The sequence below is a fragment of the Haliotis cracherodii genome, unplaced genomic scaffold (assembly GCF_022045235.1).
Source record: "Haliotis cracherodii isolate W230 unplaced genomic scaffold, xgHalCrac1.p SCAF_7, whole genome shotgun sequence".
NCBI classification, from domain to species: Eukaryota; Metazoa; Mollusca; class Gastropoda; order Lepetellida; family Haliotidae; genus Haliotis; species Haliotis cracherodii.
Genome location: NW_027266330.1, coordinates 33553756 through 33572917, shown reverse-complemented (window position 1 = coordinate 33572917; position 19162 = coordinate 33553756). Strand labels below are relative to the sequence as shown.

Here is a 19162-nt window from a genome sequence, read left to right as displayed (position 1 = left end):
TCTGGTTATTTTCTTAAAATGAAACATGCTAATTCTAGTTCCTTTTACATCATCAGAAAGCACGCTGATGAGACAGACGTTATCGGGTCGTTTGATTTGTTTCCCACTGTTTCGCCACATCACTCGCAAATGAAAATGGATGGGCAGAACAAAATATACGAGGCAAAGATGATATCTTTCTTTTTGTCTTTTCAGGTCAGATTCCGTGTAGACTGAATATATACCCAGGTCCCTGGTTTAAAAAGACAAGAAGAGAACAACTAAACATGAGAAAATACTTCCGATTAATCGGTCGCTTTTTCTTAATAGCCTTAGGCATCACAACGTATTCGCTAATTTCAGGTGTAGTTGATCAAGGGTTGCATCGTAGCTCAGTCAGTGAGAGAGATGATAAGGGCTTAACAGAAAGGAAAGGTGATCAATTCCCTCGAGAAAACGTGCGATGGAAAGATTTAAACGTAGCCGAGATGAATCAACCATTAAGTGCCGGAAATTTGAATGACACGAAAGAAAAGATTCGGCAACAACTCGACCACGTTCACCTACTGAACAAATTGAAGGAATCTGAAAAAGGTGACAAGATGAAGGGTGAGCCCCCAAGTGACGTGAAACGCTTTCCAGGAGTCGTTCAGGTGTCAAAAAACAAGGAAGTAAATATGGAAGTTCCGGACTTACCATATCCATCGTTTGTGAAATACAGTTCCGAGAATGGCCCGGGTGAGTATGGATATGTTATAAGTATGGTTATGATATTAATATGGATATGATAAGAGTATGGATATGATATAAGTATGGATATATTAGAATGGATATGTTATTAATACGGATATGATATTAGTATGGATATGTCATTAGTATGGTTATGAAATCAATATGGATATGATAAGAGTATGGATATGATATTAGTATGGATTTATTAGAATGGATATGTTATTAGTACGGATATGATATTAGTATGGATATGTTATTAGTATGGTTATGATGTCAATATGGATATGATAAGAGTATGGATATGATATTAGTATGGATATATTAGAATGGATATGTTATTAGTACGGATATGATATTAGTATGGATAGGCTTTTAGTATGGTTATGATATCAATATGGATATGATAAGAGTATGGATATCATATTATTATGGATATATTAGAATGGATATGTTATTAGTGCGGATATGATATTAGTATGGATAGGTTATAAGTATGGATATGATATTAGTATGGATATATTAGAATGGATGTGTTATTAGTATTGACATGATATTAGAATGGATATATTATAAGAATGGATATGATATTAGTATGGATAGGTTATTATTATGGTTATGATAATAGAATGGATATGTTATTAGTATGGATATGATAAGAGTATGGATATGATATTAGCATAGATATATTAGAATGGATACATTATTAGTATGTATATGATATTAGAATGGATATATTACTAGAGTTGATATCATATTAGTATGGATATGTTATGAATATGGATATATTAAAATGGATATGTTATTATTATGGATATATTACAATGGATATATTATTAGCATGGATATGATATTAGTATGAATATGTTATGATTATGGATATGATAAGAGTATGGATATAATATTAGTATGGATATATTAGAATGGATATGTTATTAGTATGGATATGATATTAGAATAAATATGTAATTGGTACGGATATGATAATAGTATGGATATGTTATTAGCATACATATGGTATTAGTATGTATATGATATTAGAATGGATATATTACTAGTGTGGATAGAATGGATATGTTATTAGTATGTATATGATATTAGAATGGATATATTAGTAGTGTGGATATGATATTAGTATGGATATGTTATGATTATGGATATGATATTAGAATGGATATGTTATTAGTATGGATATGATATTAGAATGGATATAATATTAGAATGGATATGATATTAGAATGGATATGTTATTTGTATGGATATGTTGTCAGTTTTGTATGTTATAAGTATGGATATGTTAGCAAGAATTAACAATTTGATGAGACCTAAACGCTCAGAAACTAGTATAATGGTGCCATGCTTTATTCGCCGTAGGACATCCTCTGTTGTCTAGTGGTATAGCGTCCGCCCTGAAAGCGGAAGGTCGGGGGTTCGATCCCCGACCGCGTCACACCAAAAGACGTTCAAAGATGGTATTTGTTGTTACCCTACCTGTCGCTCGGCATTAAGCGGCTAAAACAAGAACTGGTCGGCTCAGATTCAGCATACTGCGTCTGTGTGGGGTACCTCATTGAGCTAGCATTATAAATCGGCATTAGTCCGGACTAGTACACGCAGCCACATACTCGCGTGCATGCACGTGGCTATATAAGTATAATAATCTTGGACGCGACGTTAAACCCCATTACACCTCATTTTAATCGCCGGGGAATATGCATACACTCCTGAACAAGATGTGATGTGTTAATTACATGACGTCACGTATCAACGTCACAATCGACTTAGTCATTGGCCGCAACTGTAAGAAGACTAGTTTGGACATTTTTGTGATGGGGGTTGGGTGGGGAGACATATATTTCCTTGGATGCTTCAATTTTTAGAGATGATAAAAGGTTATGCGACATTACTTTGTGGTTTCTGCGTATGGTACATCCCTGAAACTAAGGCTGCTATACTCTGAAACATTCCGTCCTGCAGGAGAATATGGCGTGTCTTACATTCCTGAACTTAACGCCACAGAGAAGATGGTAATGGACAAAATGTTCCGTCTACATTACTTCAACGTCTACGTCAGTGACAGAATCTCCGTGCACAGGCGCCTGTTGGACACGAGGTCACAAGAGTACGTATCCGCTGTACGATGTGATATCCTGGTAGGTGTGGTGCCTTTACTATGAAAGGATTGCAACTTCGGTTTATCTACAATATCATATTTTGTACGCGTAAAACATTTAACGTATTTGACGTCATAAGCGCACAGGGCGCTCTCAAAATTAGAAATAGGGGGCTCTTATTATAATATAACTTTGGTGAAAAACATACAGAGTTGAAAGATCGTAAATATTGCGGTCTATTGCACATAATTAAGGCTGCATATAACACACGAGTGCGTATTATACACGAGCAAATAAGTCTGGTGTACATTGATCAATCGGAAGGGGTGCTTATTGGGATGGTTCACTAGCCAATACATTAGTAAATATCGCCGTGGGCGCTTATTAGAGCGATGCGCTTATTACGTCGAGTACGTTATTCTGAAAGGAGAAAAAGTTATTTCATCATATGTTTTACTGAGCTGTATATCTATCACAAATATTGCAAACATATTATAACAACATGTTATAAAGGGATTGATACACGTGAATCTGCATTAGTTGTCTGTGTATTTGTAGATGCAAGGATCAAAAGTTCCGCACTGACCTGCCAATGGCAAGCGTCATAATTTGCTTCAAAGACGAGGCATGGTCGGTCTTACTTCGGACAGTACATAGCATCCTGGACAGATCGCCAACTCATCTGCTGCAGGAGATAATCCTGGTCGATGACTTCTCTTCATCTGGTGAGCATAATGTCATGTGTATAAATGGCATGCACCTTACGGAGACATAGCCTTATCGACACGTTAAACCTTACCTCTGTATAACGATACTTGACGGATGTTACCACTCTGCAGAAGCAAAAGGTCATTTATACCACAATGACGTCATCAGCTAGACACTTGCGTCAAACATTGCAGTCTTCAACAATGAGTACCTGTAGAATCACCACGTTTGCATCGAATACCTAAAATAGGATATATTGCGAATATACTATTCAAAGGGAATTAAGTGTATGTTGTTGAACGCTACAGTCATCAATATTCCAACAATAACACGACAGATTGCAAATCATCGACTATGGACGGGCCAAACAGGAAGTAAAGCAGATTTTTTTCATCGAGGTATGATGGCCACCAGACAATCCGATAGCGATCGTTATTTTGTGCAGCAAGCTTTTGGGGTTGGAAAGTTTATACTTGGAATATCAAGGGGGAGATATACCAATCATACTCTCTTGTCGAATAACGTCGTCAAAGGGAAGGGTTGAATACTCTCATTCGTAAGCCGCACAACTCATGGTAATCTACACACAGCATGACAATATAACTTACGTTAGAACTTGCATGACGGTGATTTTATACGCATGGGAAAGGTTTATTAATACAAATTGTAACCCAAACGCCAAGCACAAACTACACAGCTATAAGTCACCATCCTCACAGCCTTCATCTTAAATTTGGTCAATCTAACTCCATAATATAAGTTTTCAAAGCAATAGAATAACCAGCCTAGATTGTTCTGCCGAAACAGTTTTCTTTGGGCATAAAGGGAAAAACAGCCGTGGACGTTATATGAATTAACCACTGAAAATCGGTGATGACATCAGGTGTTTGCGAAAAGGGTGAACATGTCCTGTCCTACCGGTAGCACCCGCGATTCATACAATTTGCATAAAAGGTAAGTACTTATGGCCTGACGCCGTACAGCAGTACTCCTGCCATGAGGGGCGGTGGGGTATCCTAGTGGTTAAAGCGTTCACTCGTCACGCCAAGACCCGGGTTCGAATCCCGACATGGGTACAATGTGTGAAGCCCATTTCTGGTGTCCCCCGTCGTGATATTGCTGGAATATTGCTCAAAAGCGGCGTTAAACCATACTCACTCACTCCTGCCATGAGACGTCTGCCTGTACACAAACCAGACAATCCAGTGACACGAGAGTATTGTACCATCACTAACTTTGTTGAAACTAATAAAAACGATATGTTAATTTTGAATTACGTCTGCTGTGTACAAATGCAGATATTTTGCTGCTAATAAGAAAAGAAAAACGTTTAAGAAATATATTCGTATGCAGTTTTATAGTCAAGGCCCTAACATTTTTTTTGTAGTTGACTCAGCATAGATAAATGCTGCTAGGCTTGTGAGGAAACTCGGGGACTTCAGTCCATCAGCAGAAACATCGATCCAGTTCAGGAAAATTTAAAGTGTCAATCCAAGAGAATAACCAGTCTAGATTTTCTGCCGAAACAGTTTCTAGTTGGCGAAAAGGTCAAAATAGAAGTGGAAGTTATATGAATGCACCACTGAAAATCAGTCATGACACTCGGTGTTCGCGAAAAGGGTGAGCATATCCAGTCCATAAGAAATACAAACATATAAATACCTGAACAGTTATGGTGCCATGTCTCCTTCAGATCACTTGAAAGGACCTCTGGACAGGTATATGTCGGATTATCCCCTGGTGAAGATTCTGAGGACAACAAAACGAGAGGGTTTGACCCGAGCTCGACTGATGGGGTATGAGGTCGCCCAGGGTCCGGTCCTTGTCTTTTTGGACTCGCACGTGGAGTGTTTCCCAGGTACATACACTGAACCATATTTCAGCTTCATGGACATGGTGGCCGTATCGTTGAAGGCACTGCAATTCGCTGTGAAGAGCTGCCAATCCAGAACCCTATAAGCGTTGGTTCAAAACCTATAATTGTGTGTTCGAAACCTATAATTGTGGGTCCGAAACCTATATAATTGTGGGTCCGAAACCTATATAAATGTGGGTTGGAAAACTATAATGGTTGGTTCGAAACCTATAATTGTGTGTTCTAAACCTATAATTGTGTGTCGGAAACCTATTATCGTGTGTTCGAAACCTATAATCGTGTGTTCGAAACCTATAATTGTGGGTTCTAAACCTATAATGGTTGGTTCGAAACCTATAATTGTGGGTTCAAAACCTTTTATCGTGTGTTCGAAACCTATAATCGTGTGTTCGAAACCTATAATTGGGTGTTAGAAACCTATAATGGTTGGTTCGAATCTGTAATAATTTGTTCGAAACCTATAATAGTGTGTTCGAAACCTATAACTGCGTGGTCGAAACCTATAACTGTGTGTTCGAAACCTATAACTGTGTTAGAAACCTATAACTGTGTGTTCGAAACCTATAATCGTGTGTTCGAAACCTATAATCGTGTGTTTGAAACCTATAATTGTGGGTTCGAAATCTATAATTGTGGGTTCGAAACCTATTAACGTTTGTTCGAAACCTATAATTGTGGGTCCGAAACCTATTATCGTATGTTCGAAACCTATAATCGTGTGTTCGAAACCTATAATTGTGGGTTCTAAACCTATAATGGTTGGTTTGAAACCTATAATTGTGGGTTCAAAACCTTTTATCGTGTGTTCGAAACCTATAATCGTGGGTTCGAAACCTATAATTGGGTGTTAGAAACCTATAATTGTTGGTTCGAATCTGTAACAATTTGTTCCAAACCTATAATAGTGTGTTCGAAACCTATAACTGCGTGGTCGAAACCTATAACTGTGTGTTCGAAACCTATAACTGTGTTAGAAACCTATAACTGTGTGTTCAAAACCTATAATCGTGTGTTCGAAACCTATAACTGTGTGTTCGAAACCTATAATCGTGTGTTTGAAACCTATAATTGTGGGTTCGAAATCTATAATTGTGGGTCCGAAACCTATTATCGTATGTTCGAAACCTATAATCGTGTGTTCGAAACCTATAATTGTTGGTTCTAAACCTATAATGGTTGGTTTGAAACCTATAATTGTGGGTTCAAAACCTTTTATCGTGTGTTCGAAACCTATAATCGTGGGTTCGAAACCTATAATTGGGTGTTAGAAACCTATAATTGTTGGTTCGAATCTGTAACAATTTGTTCGAAACCTATAATAGTGTGTTCGAAACCTAAAACTGCGTGGTCGAAACCTATAACTGTGTGTTCGAAACCTATTACTGTGTTCAAAACCTATAACTGTGTGTTTCGAAACCTATAACTGTGTGTTCGAAACCTATAATCGTGTGTTTGAAACCTATAATCGTGGGTTCGAAATCTATAATTGTGGGTTCGAAACCTATAAACGTTGGTTCGAAACCTATAGTAGTGGGTTCGAAACCTATAAACGTTGGTTCGAAACCTATAGTAGTGGGTTCGAAATCTATAATTGGGTGTTAGAAACCTATAATGGTTGGTTCGAATCTGTAATAATTTGTTCGAAACCTATAATAGTGTGTTCGAAACCTATAACTGCGTGGTCGAAACCTATAACTGTGTGTTCTAAACCTATAACTGTGTTCGAAACCTTAAACTGTGTGTTCGAAACCTATAATCGTGTGTTTAAAACCTATAATCGTGGGTTCGAAATCTATAATTGTGGGTTCGAAACCTATAAACGTTGGTTCAAAACCTATAGTAGTGGGTTCGAAACCTACAAACGTTGGTTCGAAACCTAAAATAGTGGGTTCGAAACCTATAATTATGGGTTCGAAAACTATAATCGTGGGTTCGAAAGTGTAATTGTGGGTTCGAACCTATAATTATGGGTTCGAAACCTATAATCGTTGGTTCAAAACTTATAATCGTGGGTTCGAAACCTATAAATGTGTGTTTGAAACCTATAATAGTGGGTTCGAAACTGTGATTGTGCGTTCGAAAACTATAATCCTTTGTTCGAAACTTATAATCGTGGGTTCGAATCCTGGTCAAATCCTAGATTATGTTATTAGGTTTCCTCCCAAATGAATCTGACCCGCCGCAGTATAACTGGAATACTGTTCAAAGCGGCCTTAAACCCAACTCACTCATACATTGATATGGGAGAGAGTTATTTTGCCATGTAGTACAAATAGATGCAGTGTTTGGAGCAACCATCTCTTAAAAAATACTGACTAAGTGGAAACGGCATTTTGGTTAAAACCAAGGTCTCCCTAATCAGACCTCCAAAAACCTTATTGAAGTCTGTGTTGATGTAATGTCTGTTTATGATCTTATTTTGGTAAATGTGCTCCTCTATCCTCTGGCAAACTTTTCAGAACAACAGAACAACTCTTCGTTCAAGCAAACATTTCACCTCGTCTCCAGTTCGCAACGGATAATGACTCCACATCTCCAATATCTTTTACCATATGGCTTGTAGATCCTTATATATATATATATATATATATATATATATATATATATATATATATATATATATATATATGTGTGTGTGTGTGTGTGTGTGTGCATTATTAACGATGGTTATGTAATACCTGCATCTTCAACTTTAGAGGAAATAAAGACAATATTTGTATCGAACTAACCTGTCCCGCAATTCAAGCTTATCCCAATACAACCTTATACGTGTTACGTTTTTCCCAATCTTGCGTTCAGACTATTCAAAACCCACGCCAACGAACATTCTCAAAACCACACCCAAAACCACACCCAAACTCGGGGACGTCAGTCCATCAGCAGAAACATCGATCCAGTTGAGGAAAATTTAAAGTGTCAATCCAAGAGAATAACCAGTCTAGATTTTCTGCCGAAACAGTTTCTAGATAACCCTTAGCAAACCTTCTTCTGTACATGTCTTGCCTGTTGCAGGCTGGCTGGAACCTCTGTTGGATCGTATTGCCGAGAACCCGACGAACGTTCCTTTCCCGCATATTCCCTACATTAATAAGGACCACTTTGGCAGTTTCGCCTCCATGGACAACCAAGTAGGGATATTCAACTGGAAGAATCTTATATTCACCTGGATCTTCAACCCAGAGAAAGTGGAGAAACTGCGCAAGTCGACCGCTGATCCCCTAAGGTAGTAAATACAGTTCTTACATATTTCATAGATCTGTCGGAATTGGTATAAAATTTATTGTATTTTTTTCTGAAATATTTAAGAGCAACAAGACTGTTCCTATGATCAAAGGTGAGACACCTGTACAGTTTCAAACAACTATATCATGAGCATGTGTTAATGGATCACGATCAAATTGTGATGATACCAGGTGTATAAGAAAAAGTGAGCGTTTCCTGCTCAAACGGTAGCACCCGTCACAAACACAGGCAAAGACAAGTCAAGTGATCATCCGAAAAAGAAACACCACCAGAACATATGGTGCAAGTCAAATTTGGAAATGTACTGACTTTACAACATTTTCTTACGGAAACCTCTCCACATTCAAATCTGATGTTTACAATGTTTTTACAACTTTTGAGGGACAATCGAACATTGTCCTGGCATGCATATTTCCAAGAGCTTTACGCGACTTGCTTAAACGTTGTTTGATCGAGGTTACAACATTCAAGGCCTCAGCAAAGCTTTCAAAATGTTTTGTGGTGGCCATGTGGAGGACATTTCCAAATTTGATGCATCAGTCAAGAAACTGATGTTCAATGCAATTTCCTATTTTGACTTGAACCTAATGGTCCAGTATTTGTACAGGTGAACACTTGACTTGCCTTCACATGTGTTTGTGACGTGTTGCACCGGGGGAGCATGATACGCCCACCTTTTCGCGAACACCTGGTATCACCATTATTTGATAGTGATTGTGAAACGAATGTTCATAGTACAGTTGGAAACGTACAAAGGACTGTGCCTTTAGTAGATAGCTCCTATAAAAATGTAAATGGAAATGTTTCTTATCGCTTACAGTACAATCATGTCAGTCTTGACTTCGTTCGTCCAGAAACCTTTTTGGAGAATATGTTAGGGAAGACGTCTATATACATCCAATACACATGTTTACATACTCATGATCATGATTCATTTGTACAGGAATCCGTTGAGCAGGAAATATTACGATGGTTATGTCCGGATTAACAAGGTTTTTTTCAGTGGCTTTCTATTTTGTTGTACTTTATCTTTTATTCGTTAGGTCAGCCACAATGCCAGGAGGCCTGTTTGCCATTGACAGGAAATACTTTACGACACTTGGCAGTTATGACCCTGAGCTCTTGTACTGGGGAGGTGAAAACATGGAATTATCATTCAAGGTGACCAAATAGCTCAACAAATTGTCTGCCATCACTTATACTTGTCTGTTGTACAGGGTTATTTTGTGGGACATACAGGACACGTGATATGTCAAAAGACACTTTAAGAGTGAGTTTGGATCACGTGATATGTCGCATAACACTCTAAAAATTAGTTTGTTTTTCATGATATGTCGCAAAACGCTCTAAAAGTGAGTTTGGTTTACGTGATATGTCGCAAAGCGCTCTAAAAGTGAGTTTGGTTTACGTGATATGTCGCAAAACGCTCTAGGAGTGAGTTCGGTACACGTGATGTGTCAAAAGACCGCTCTAAGACCTGCTAGAACACTTGCAATGTTTCAGCTGAGCAACGTCTTTCGTCTGAAACCTCAAGATGTAAGCAATTTTCTGACCCATCATTCAAGTGTGGTTATGACCCATCTCTGGGCTATATATCAACATCCTGTAGGTTGGTCAGATTTCACACTGGCACCACACATGCATCTTGGCAAGCACGCTTCTTAGAAAAGCAGAGTGCATCCTGAGATCACAAATTTAAAACATAGATGTAAACAGATGATCATGGAAGCCCCTTTTGTTCCTGCGTTTGCATTTTGTATCTTGAAAACATAAACATAAATGAGTTGATATTACCCCAATACTTCACACGTGTACACTGTATGCATGAGACAAAAACGTCGCATGCGTACCCCCGCTTCATCAGCGTTTCCTCCAAGTGATAAATGTCTGTCTAATGTGTCACTTTGGCTTTCTCCCACACAGAGGTAATTTTCGGTGAAAATATTATTCAAAAATGCGTTCAAACTCTGATACTCGCTCACTGAAACGTTGTCAAACAGAAAATATGAAATGTTGAGGAAGAAACATTTAACTTGTGTAATATTATGTTCTTTCTCTCTGTGATCAGGTCTGGATGTGTAATGGAACAATTGAACTCATTCCATGTTCCCAAGTCGGACATATCTTCCGTCACCAGAACCCCATCAAATGGCGCCATACGGGCAACAGCGTTGTCAACAGAAACTGCATGAGAGTTGCGGAGGTGTGGATGGACGACTACAAGGAATTTGTATACGATGCCTCCTTTCCACGAGCAGTAAGATGTTCCTTTGAAATGAACATGCGTGTATTCTTTATTGTCACTTTAAGTCGCCTCCTCAAGATGTTCCTTTGATATTGACATTCTCATATTGCTTTATTGCAACTTTAAGCCGCCTCCTCAAGATGTTCCTTTGATATTGACATTCTTATATTGCTTTATTGTAACTTTAAGTCGCCTCCTCAAGATGTTCCTTTGATATTGACATTCTCATATTGCTTTATTGTCACTTTAAGCCGCCTCCTCAAGATGTTCCTTTGATACTGACATTCTCATATTGCTTTATTGTAACGTTAAGCCGCCTCCTCAAGATGTTCCTTTGATATTGACATTCTCATATTGCTTTATTGTAACTTTAAGTCGCCTCCTCAAGATGTTCCTTTGATATTGACATTCTCATATTGCTTTATTGTAACTTTAAGTCGCCTCCTCAAGATGTTCCTTTGATATTGACATTCTCATATTGCTTTATTGTAACTTTAAGTCGCCTCCTCAAGATGTTCCTTTGATATTGACATTCTCATATTGCTTTATTGTAACTTTAAGTCACCTCCTCAAGATGTTCCTTTGATATTGACATTCTCATATTGCTTTATTGTAACTTTAAGTCACCTCCTCAAGATGTTCCTTTGATATTGACATTCTCATATTGCTTTATTGTCACTTTAAGCCGCCTCCTCAAGATGTTCCTTTGATACTGACATTCTCATATTGCTTTATTGTAACTTTAAGTCGCCTCCTTAGGATGTTCCTTTGAAAACAACATGCGTGTATTTTTTTATTATCACTTTAAGTCGCCTCTTCAAGATGTTCCTTTGAAATGAACATGCGTTTATTCTTTATTGTCATTTTAAGTCGCCTCCTCAAGATGTTCCTTTGATATTGACATTCTTATATTGCTTTATTTTAACTTTAAGTCGCCTCTTTTCCAAAGGATATATACTTTATTGTCACTATACATCGGATCCTTTCCACAAAGGCATGCATGTATTGCTGAATTGTATGTATAATTCATTGACAAGTACCTGCTCTCTCCTGGGAAAACCAGCGGTATATGTTTGAAAGGAATGTATTTTGTCACGATCCCTAGCATCCTATTGCATTGACGCCACAGTTGACTAACTTCGACCATGGCCAAGCTCACTGATTTGCGTGGATCGTTGCTTATTTTTCAGCCACTGGGTTATCAGGTCCAACCTAGATATTCGCAGGCCGCCACTGCTGCACATTCATTCATACACTCCTTTAAACCGGCAATTCATAATGATTACTGAGTGAGTGAGTGAGTTGGGTTTACGCCGTTTTTAACAGCATTCCAGTCATATCGCGGCGTGTCAGCTTAATGTGGGAGGAAAGCCCGAAGTGATGCAGGTTTTAGACGTTTACCACTTCGGTGAAACCCACGAGCACGGGTATGGTGCTGACAAACCTAGAAACATAATCGGGGCGATCCGGGATTCGAACCCGCAATCATAGGTTTCTGGCGTGCCCAAGGGACGCAACTCTGCACAGCGAATCGCGGCGCCTTAGACGACTGGGCCAGCCGTGCCCCCTCATAATCATCAAGTCATACTAGTAATACTGTTTAACTAAATCAACATCTCCAAATATGTTCAAAGCCCCAGGCAGCTGATCAGTGTGAATTCGAATTTACAACCCAAGCTGACTTTTGAGGTGCTAGAAGGAAAACATTATCATTACCATCTCATCCTACCGGGTACCCATTGACTGCTGGGTGAACAGAGGCCTATTTCGAACAACGCCTCTTGTATGAGGAGACACCCGATGTAAAATGTGTCAGTAAAATGTTTCAGTGTCAGGACCGAAGGCCTTGTTATTCAAGACTCAAGGTTTCAAAACACGTTCACACATCCATCTACTCCGCGCGACCGACGAAGCTTAACTTCCCCTGTTACGTGGCCTGTATACAGAACTATGTGCCATCATGGGCGATGCTAGGTACATTGATAAATTGATTACGTAGTCATCGAATTGGTTTTGTGGAAAGTGAAGATTTAGGGGTGATCTTTCTGGGGGTTAAAATGACAAATTCCTCTTTAAGATAACTGATAAGAATGTGTTTCTCCCATCGCGTAAACAGGATGCAACGGATCATGCATTATCTCCCTTGAATATGTATTGTTCATTTATATTTCTTTCTCGCAATAGGATTTTGGAGACATATCGGACAGAAAGCGATTGAGGGAGAGTTTACATTGTCACGACTTCCGGTGGTATATGAAGAATGTATTCCCGTTTCCGGAGCCTGTGAAATCCATAGCAGCTGGAGAAGTTCGTACCTTAATGTCCATGACATAGATTTCTTTCATAAAAACTACATACAGTTTTAACTGTAAACTCTTTATTTAGTGGACAGAATATCTGTCCAGAGAGCGGAAGGTCGGAGGTTCGATCCCCGGCCCCGTCATACCAAAAGACGTTACAACATGTACTTGTTGTTACCCTGTCGGGCGCTCGGGCTCTGAGTCAGTGTACTGTGTCTGAGAGGGGCATTCATGTTAAGCTGCGGCATGGTATCTGATGATCAGCGGGCTAGCCCTATAAAATCGGCTATTGTCATGATAATCTTGGATGGGAATGTTAAACCCCATTTCACCTCACCTTCACCCAGTACAATAATACTTAATGATTTGAATTATATCCTCAGTGAGTGAGTGAGTATTGATTGATGCCAATCTTAGAACTATTCAAGCATTTCGCCGAACCCGGTTCTTGGGCGCGACCAACTGGTGTCTTAACCTATGTAGTACCTCTACCACTCCGCTAACACGCAGTTACATTTTCATTGCTTTACAATTGCAAGTCGAAACTTAGCGGTTAAAACACACCAAATTTGCAAATATTTTTTTTAAAAATATGTATTATTATAAATATTTTTTGGTATCGACTGAAATGCTGAAATGAAGCACTGGTTTGAGTGATTTGTGAAAACAGAAACATTACACCACCCGTCGAAGATCCAGGCTCGATCACACTGCTGCGGTGTTGGTAGAATAATTCTCAAAACAGCACTCACTCACTCACTCACTCACTCACTCACTCACTCACTCACTCACTCACTCACTCACTCACTCACTCACTCACTCACTATATTTCTGTTGTAGATACGTAACGTGGCGAAACCGATTTGCCTGGACAGCATGGGCACAACCATGAAACCCGGCGTGTTTGGCTGTCACGGCCAGGGTCAAAACCAGGTTTGTAGATAAGGTTCTTTCCTCATATGATGTCCATCTGGAACTAATCTGGCAACTCATTATTCACATCTGTCAAAACGGAAACATGATATCAACGTTTAGCTTTCAAATCATAACATTTCTGATGTAAATATCAGACTATAAATTCCTGTGACATGTTGGTTTACACCAAGCCAAAACTCATGTAAATCCTTGATCATGTGAACCAAACCTTTAGTTTTCCTAATTCGTTTTTAGTTTTCACATTTTCAACCAGGCTGACTTATTTGAAGCAGGAAAATGTCAAAAAAAGACACAATTTCCCACATTACAAAAGTGCAACTCACATCTTATAAAGTTTCATAAAACATGTCACGGTGTGTTTATACCTTTAAAAATTAGATACGAGATCGTTAGTCAGGTTTTTCTCTACCTGTGGTTAAAACATAACTGCTTTCATACCTAACTGGGTAGTCGAGCATACTAGATATTCGAACGATGAGCGTATCCTGGCATAACTAGGGGACGCAAATCCCCTAGGCGAATTCAGGTATCCTCGGTAGTGAATTTAGTCATCTTACACATTATGTCTGTCACGATGTGGACATCGTAAGTGATGCAGCCCTGTATAAAAGAGTGTAACAAATCACATTAGAGCTGTCAAGATAGCTACATCTTAAGTGTTGCGTCTCTGTGTAAAAGAGCGTTAAAACAAATAAGGGTTATCTAGATAATTATAAGCACATCTTAAGTGATGCATCTCTGATTAAAAAAAGCGTTAAAACACATTAGGGTTATCTAGATAATTATAAGTACATCTTAAGTGATGCATCTCTGATTAAAAAGAGTGTTAAAACACATTAGGGTTATCTAGATAATTATAAGCACATCTTAAGTGATGCATCTCTGATTTAAAAATGCGTTAAAACACATTAGGGTTATCTAGATAATTATAAGTACATCTTAAGTGATGCATCTCTGATTAAAAAGAGTGTTAAAACACATTAGGTATCTAGATAATCATAAGCACATCTTAGGTGATGCATCTCTGTTTAAAAAGAGTGTTAAAACACATAAGGGTTATCTAGATAAGCACATCTTAACTGACGCCTCTCTGTTTAAAAAGAGTGTAAAGGGAACACATTCAGGCTACTAGATAGCCACATCAAGTGATGCAGCTCTGTGTAGAAGAGTGTTAAAACACATTAGAGCTGTCAAGATAGCCACACCTTAAATGATACATCTCTGTGTAGAAGAGTGTTAGAGCTTACCAGTAGAGCTGTCAAGATAGCAACACCTTAAATGATAAGCACATCTTAGGTGATGCAACACTGTATAAAGAGTGACGAAAAGCACATTAGGGCTGTCAAAATAACCACATCTTAAGTGATGCAGCTCTGTATAAGAGAGCGTTACAAAAACACATTAGGTCTGTCAAGATAAGCACATCTCAAGTGACGCAGCTGTGTGTAAAAGAGTATTAAAACCACATTAGGGCTGTCAAGATAAGCACATCTTAAGTGATGCAGCTGTGTGGAAAAGTGTTTTAAAAACACATTAGGGTTGCCATGATAAGCACATCATAAGTGATGCAGCTGTGTGTAAAAGAGTATTAAAACCACATTAGGGCTATCAAGATAAGCACATCTTAAGTGATGCAGCTGTGTGTAAAAGTGTTTTAAAAACACATTAGGGTTGTCATGATAAGCACATCTTAAGTGATGCAGCTGTGTGTAAAAGTGTTTTAAAAACGCATTAGGGCTGTCATGATAAGCACATCTTAAGTGATGCAGCTGTGTGTAAAAGTGTTTTAAAAACACATTAGGGATGTCATGATAAGCACATCTTAAGTGACGCAGCTATGTGTAAAAGAGTATTAAAACCAAATTAGGGTTGTCAAGATAAGCACATCTTAAGTGATACCACTATGTGTAAAAGAGTGCAAAGTGAACAAATTAGGGCTATCCAGATACGCACATCTTAAGTGATACAGCGCTTTGTAAATGAATGTAAAGGGAACACATTAGAGTTGTCAGGATAAGCACATCGTAAGAGATGAAGCTCTGTATAAAAGAGTGTTTAAAAAATCACTGAGGCTGTCAAGATAGCCACATCGTAAGTAATGCACCTCTGTGTAAAAGAGTGTTAAAAACAAATTAGGCCTGTCTAGATAAGCATATCGTTAGTGATGTAACTCTGTGTACAAAAGTGTTAAAACACATTAGGGCTGTCTAGATAAGCATATCTTAAGTGATGAAACTCTGTATAAATGAGTGTTTAAAAAATCATTAAGGCTGTCAAGATAGCCACATCTTAAGTAATGCAACTCTGAACAAAAGTGTTAAAAACACATTAGGGCTGTCTAGATAAGCATATCTTAAGTGATGAAACTCTGTTTAAAAGCGTGAAAAAAACATAAGGGCTGTCAAGATGGTCACATCTTAAGTGATGCAGCTCTGTGTAAAAGTGTGAAAATGAAACCGAGTGTGGCTCGTGGCTGTTACAGTGGTGGCAGCTGAGGGAGGATGGGACTATGGGGTCAGCTATGCAGAACATGTGCCATGTGGATGGTACTCTCGTGTTGAAGGAAGGCTGCCCAGAACAGTCGTGGTCTTACGACAAGAAGGTTTGTTTAATGAAAAAACAATTGAACTGTTCATATGTTTAGAGCCTGTAACGAGTGGTATATTTGGGACGACATATTTTTAGTAACACGCACTTTCTAGAACTTTTTGGAGTTGAGGTCAATTCGGCATTCGAAGCAACACTCTCATTAATCGCCAGAAGCCGTAGTCAACGATCTAACCAGCTCAGCCACCGAGGCATCCACAAAAAATGAAAGACCGACAACTGGTCCTATTACGATTTCTTTGTAAGACAACCATGATTTATTTCTCCCTGAGCTTCTATATTCACGTATATGTAATGCCCGTTTAGTCAATTCTTTTAAAATAAAATAAACATCCAACGGCTGCTAGAATATCAGTGAGTGAGTGAGTTGTGTTTAACGCCGCTTTGAACAGCATTCCAGTTATAATGCGGCGGGTCAGCTTCATTTGGGAGGAAACCTAATAACATAATCTGGGATTTGACCAGGATTCGAACCCACGATGATAAGTTTCGAACCAAGGATTATAGTTTTCGAACGCACAATCACAGTTTCGAACCCACTATTATAGGTTTCGAACCAACGATTATAGGTTTCGAACCCATAATTATAGGTTCGAACCCACAATTACACTTTCGAACCCACGATTATAGTTTTCGAACCCACAATTATAGGTTTCGAACCTACTATTTTAGGTTTTGAACCAACCATTATAGGTTTCGAACTCACAATTATAGGTTTCGAACCCACTACTATCGCGGCGTGTCAGCTTAATGTGGGTGGAAAGCCCGAAGTAATGCAGGTCTCAGACGTTTACCACTTCGGTGAAACCCACGAGCACGGGTATGGTGCTGACAATCCTAGAAAAGTAATCGGAGCGAACCGGGATTCGAACCCACAATCATAGGTTTCTGGCGTGCCCAAGGGACGCAACTCTGCACAGCGAATCGCGGCGCCTAAGACGACTGGGACACCCGTGCCCCCTCTATAGCTAGAATATCAAATGTCGGTCCTTTTGTGTCATGTACAATTCGAATGTGACATGGAAATTATTAAGTATTAATAATGTGGACACTATTTGTTTCAGAATCAAACCCTGCTGCACAGCCCCTCTAACATGTGTTTACAAGTGACCGTGAATCTCAAACTGACGCTCGACAGATGCTCGGGAACGTCATGGCAAAAATGGATAGTGCCATTGAAGGATAAACAATCAAAGCATTAAGGCGATGGTTCGTGTCACCTTGGACGCTGTGGATAGTGTCTCATGGTAAACTCTGGATAGTGTCTCATGGTAAACTGTGGATGGTGTCTCGTGGTAAACTGTTGATAGTGTCTCATGGTAAACTGTGGATAGTGTCTCATGGCGAACTGTGGATAGTGTCTCATGATAAACTGTGGATAGTGTCTCATGGTAAACTGTGGATAGTGTCTCATGGTAAACTGTGGATAGTGCATCATGGAAAACTGTAGATAGTGTCTCGTGGTGAACTGTCATATGTGATATGAGAACTATGTTTATCAAATGATGAAGACCTCATTGCCATCCAAGGAGGTCTCCGGGTGTTTGTCATGGTAAATACAGGTGACTGGAGGTGCAGGTGTAACATAACATGTGTAGGCATGAAACTGTAAATTAAGCCAGACATCTGCCACGCATTGGAAAAGTCGTCATCGTCATTGAACGTCTCTCCCATGAACTTGACCTTCTCATGTCACGTGTATGGTTCCAGCTATCCGTTCCTCGAAAAACTGATGTACCCATGGCATATTACTCTGAGTGGTCTGATCTCGATCACGTAACAGTCATTTGAAATCCGATACATTGTTTTCTTCGTTCATACTCTCCAGAAGTTGCGCAAGAAATGGACGCTCAAACATTTGCTGGTGGTACTAGAGACTTCAGTTACCTTCATGTCACCACGCAATGAACGTAATCAGTTGTTATACTATCGCTTGTTTCGCAGCTATATGCCTACATCTGTACAGTTTGCATATTACTGCAATAAAGACAAGTATATATTCCGTCTTTAGGGTAGAGTAGTTACTCTCTGATTTAAATCATGAAATAAGCAAATAGACAACACTATATATATAATAGATATACTAAACTGGCACCCACGAAGACACCGAAGACAATGCGTTATATTGTCAGTTGCAGACATAGATATGGCTGAGATAAAGGTCATTCTGCAAGGATGGGATTGATATGGCCGTGATATAACTGGAATACTGTTAAAAGCGGCGCTAAACCCAACTCGCTCGCTCGCTCTTCTGTTACAACTGAGCCCATCATTTGTGCCTATCAGCATCCCATTTCAGGTCTTATTTTGGAGGTGAGATACAGATTTTGATATGTTTTCTTCAGTTTGTCTTCATGCATAATCTAAGTCAAGATGCAACCTTTATTGAAAAATGGACTGCCAGTAGGAAGGGAGAATTAGGTGT

The 19162-nt window shown here is 39.0% G+C and overlaps 2 protein-coding genes across 3 annotated transcripts in view; one reads left to right on the top strand and one right to left on the bottom strand.

Annotated features, from left to right (window-relative positions):
- LOC139447189 (putative ammonium transporter 1) overlaps positions 1-3470 on the bottom strand; it is a 57328-nt gene extending 53858 nt beyond the window's left edge. Inside the window, exon 1 of the mRNA XM_071228405.1 lies at positions 3409-3470. The gene's annotated coding sequence lies outside the window, so the exon portion shown is untranslated. The remainder of the gene's footprint in view (positions 1-3408) is intronic.
- The window catches only part of LOC139447188 (polypeptide N-acetylgalactosaminyltransferase 5-like), a 37123-nt gene extending 18457 nt beyond the window's left edge, over positions 1-18666 (top strand). For both annotated transcript variants that reach the window (XM_071228401.1, XM_071228400.1), the window contains exons 2-12: positions 196-717; positions 2686-2830; positions 3381-3547; positions 5224-5388; positions 8419-8629; positions 9693-9810; positions 10718-10906; positions 13079-13201; positions 14035-14127; positions 16613-16732; positions 17802-18666. In XM_071228401.1, the coding sequence (XP_071084502.1) occupies positions 267-717; positions 2686-2830; positions 3381-3547; positions 5224-5388; positions 8419-8629; positions 9693-9810; positions 10718-10906; positions 13079-13201; positions 14035-14127; positions 16613-16732; positions 17802-17939 (1920 nt within the window). In that variant the 5' untranslated portion in view covers positions 196-266 and the 3' untranslated portion in view covers positions 17940-18666. The remainder of the gene's footprint in view (positions 1-195; positions 718-2685; positions 2831-3380; positions 3548-5223; positions 5389-8418; positions 8630-9692; positions 9811-10717; positions 10907-13078; positions 13202-14034; positions 14128-16612; positions 16733-17801) is intronic.
- The last annotated feature ends 496 nt before the right edge of the window (positions 18667-19162 follow it).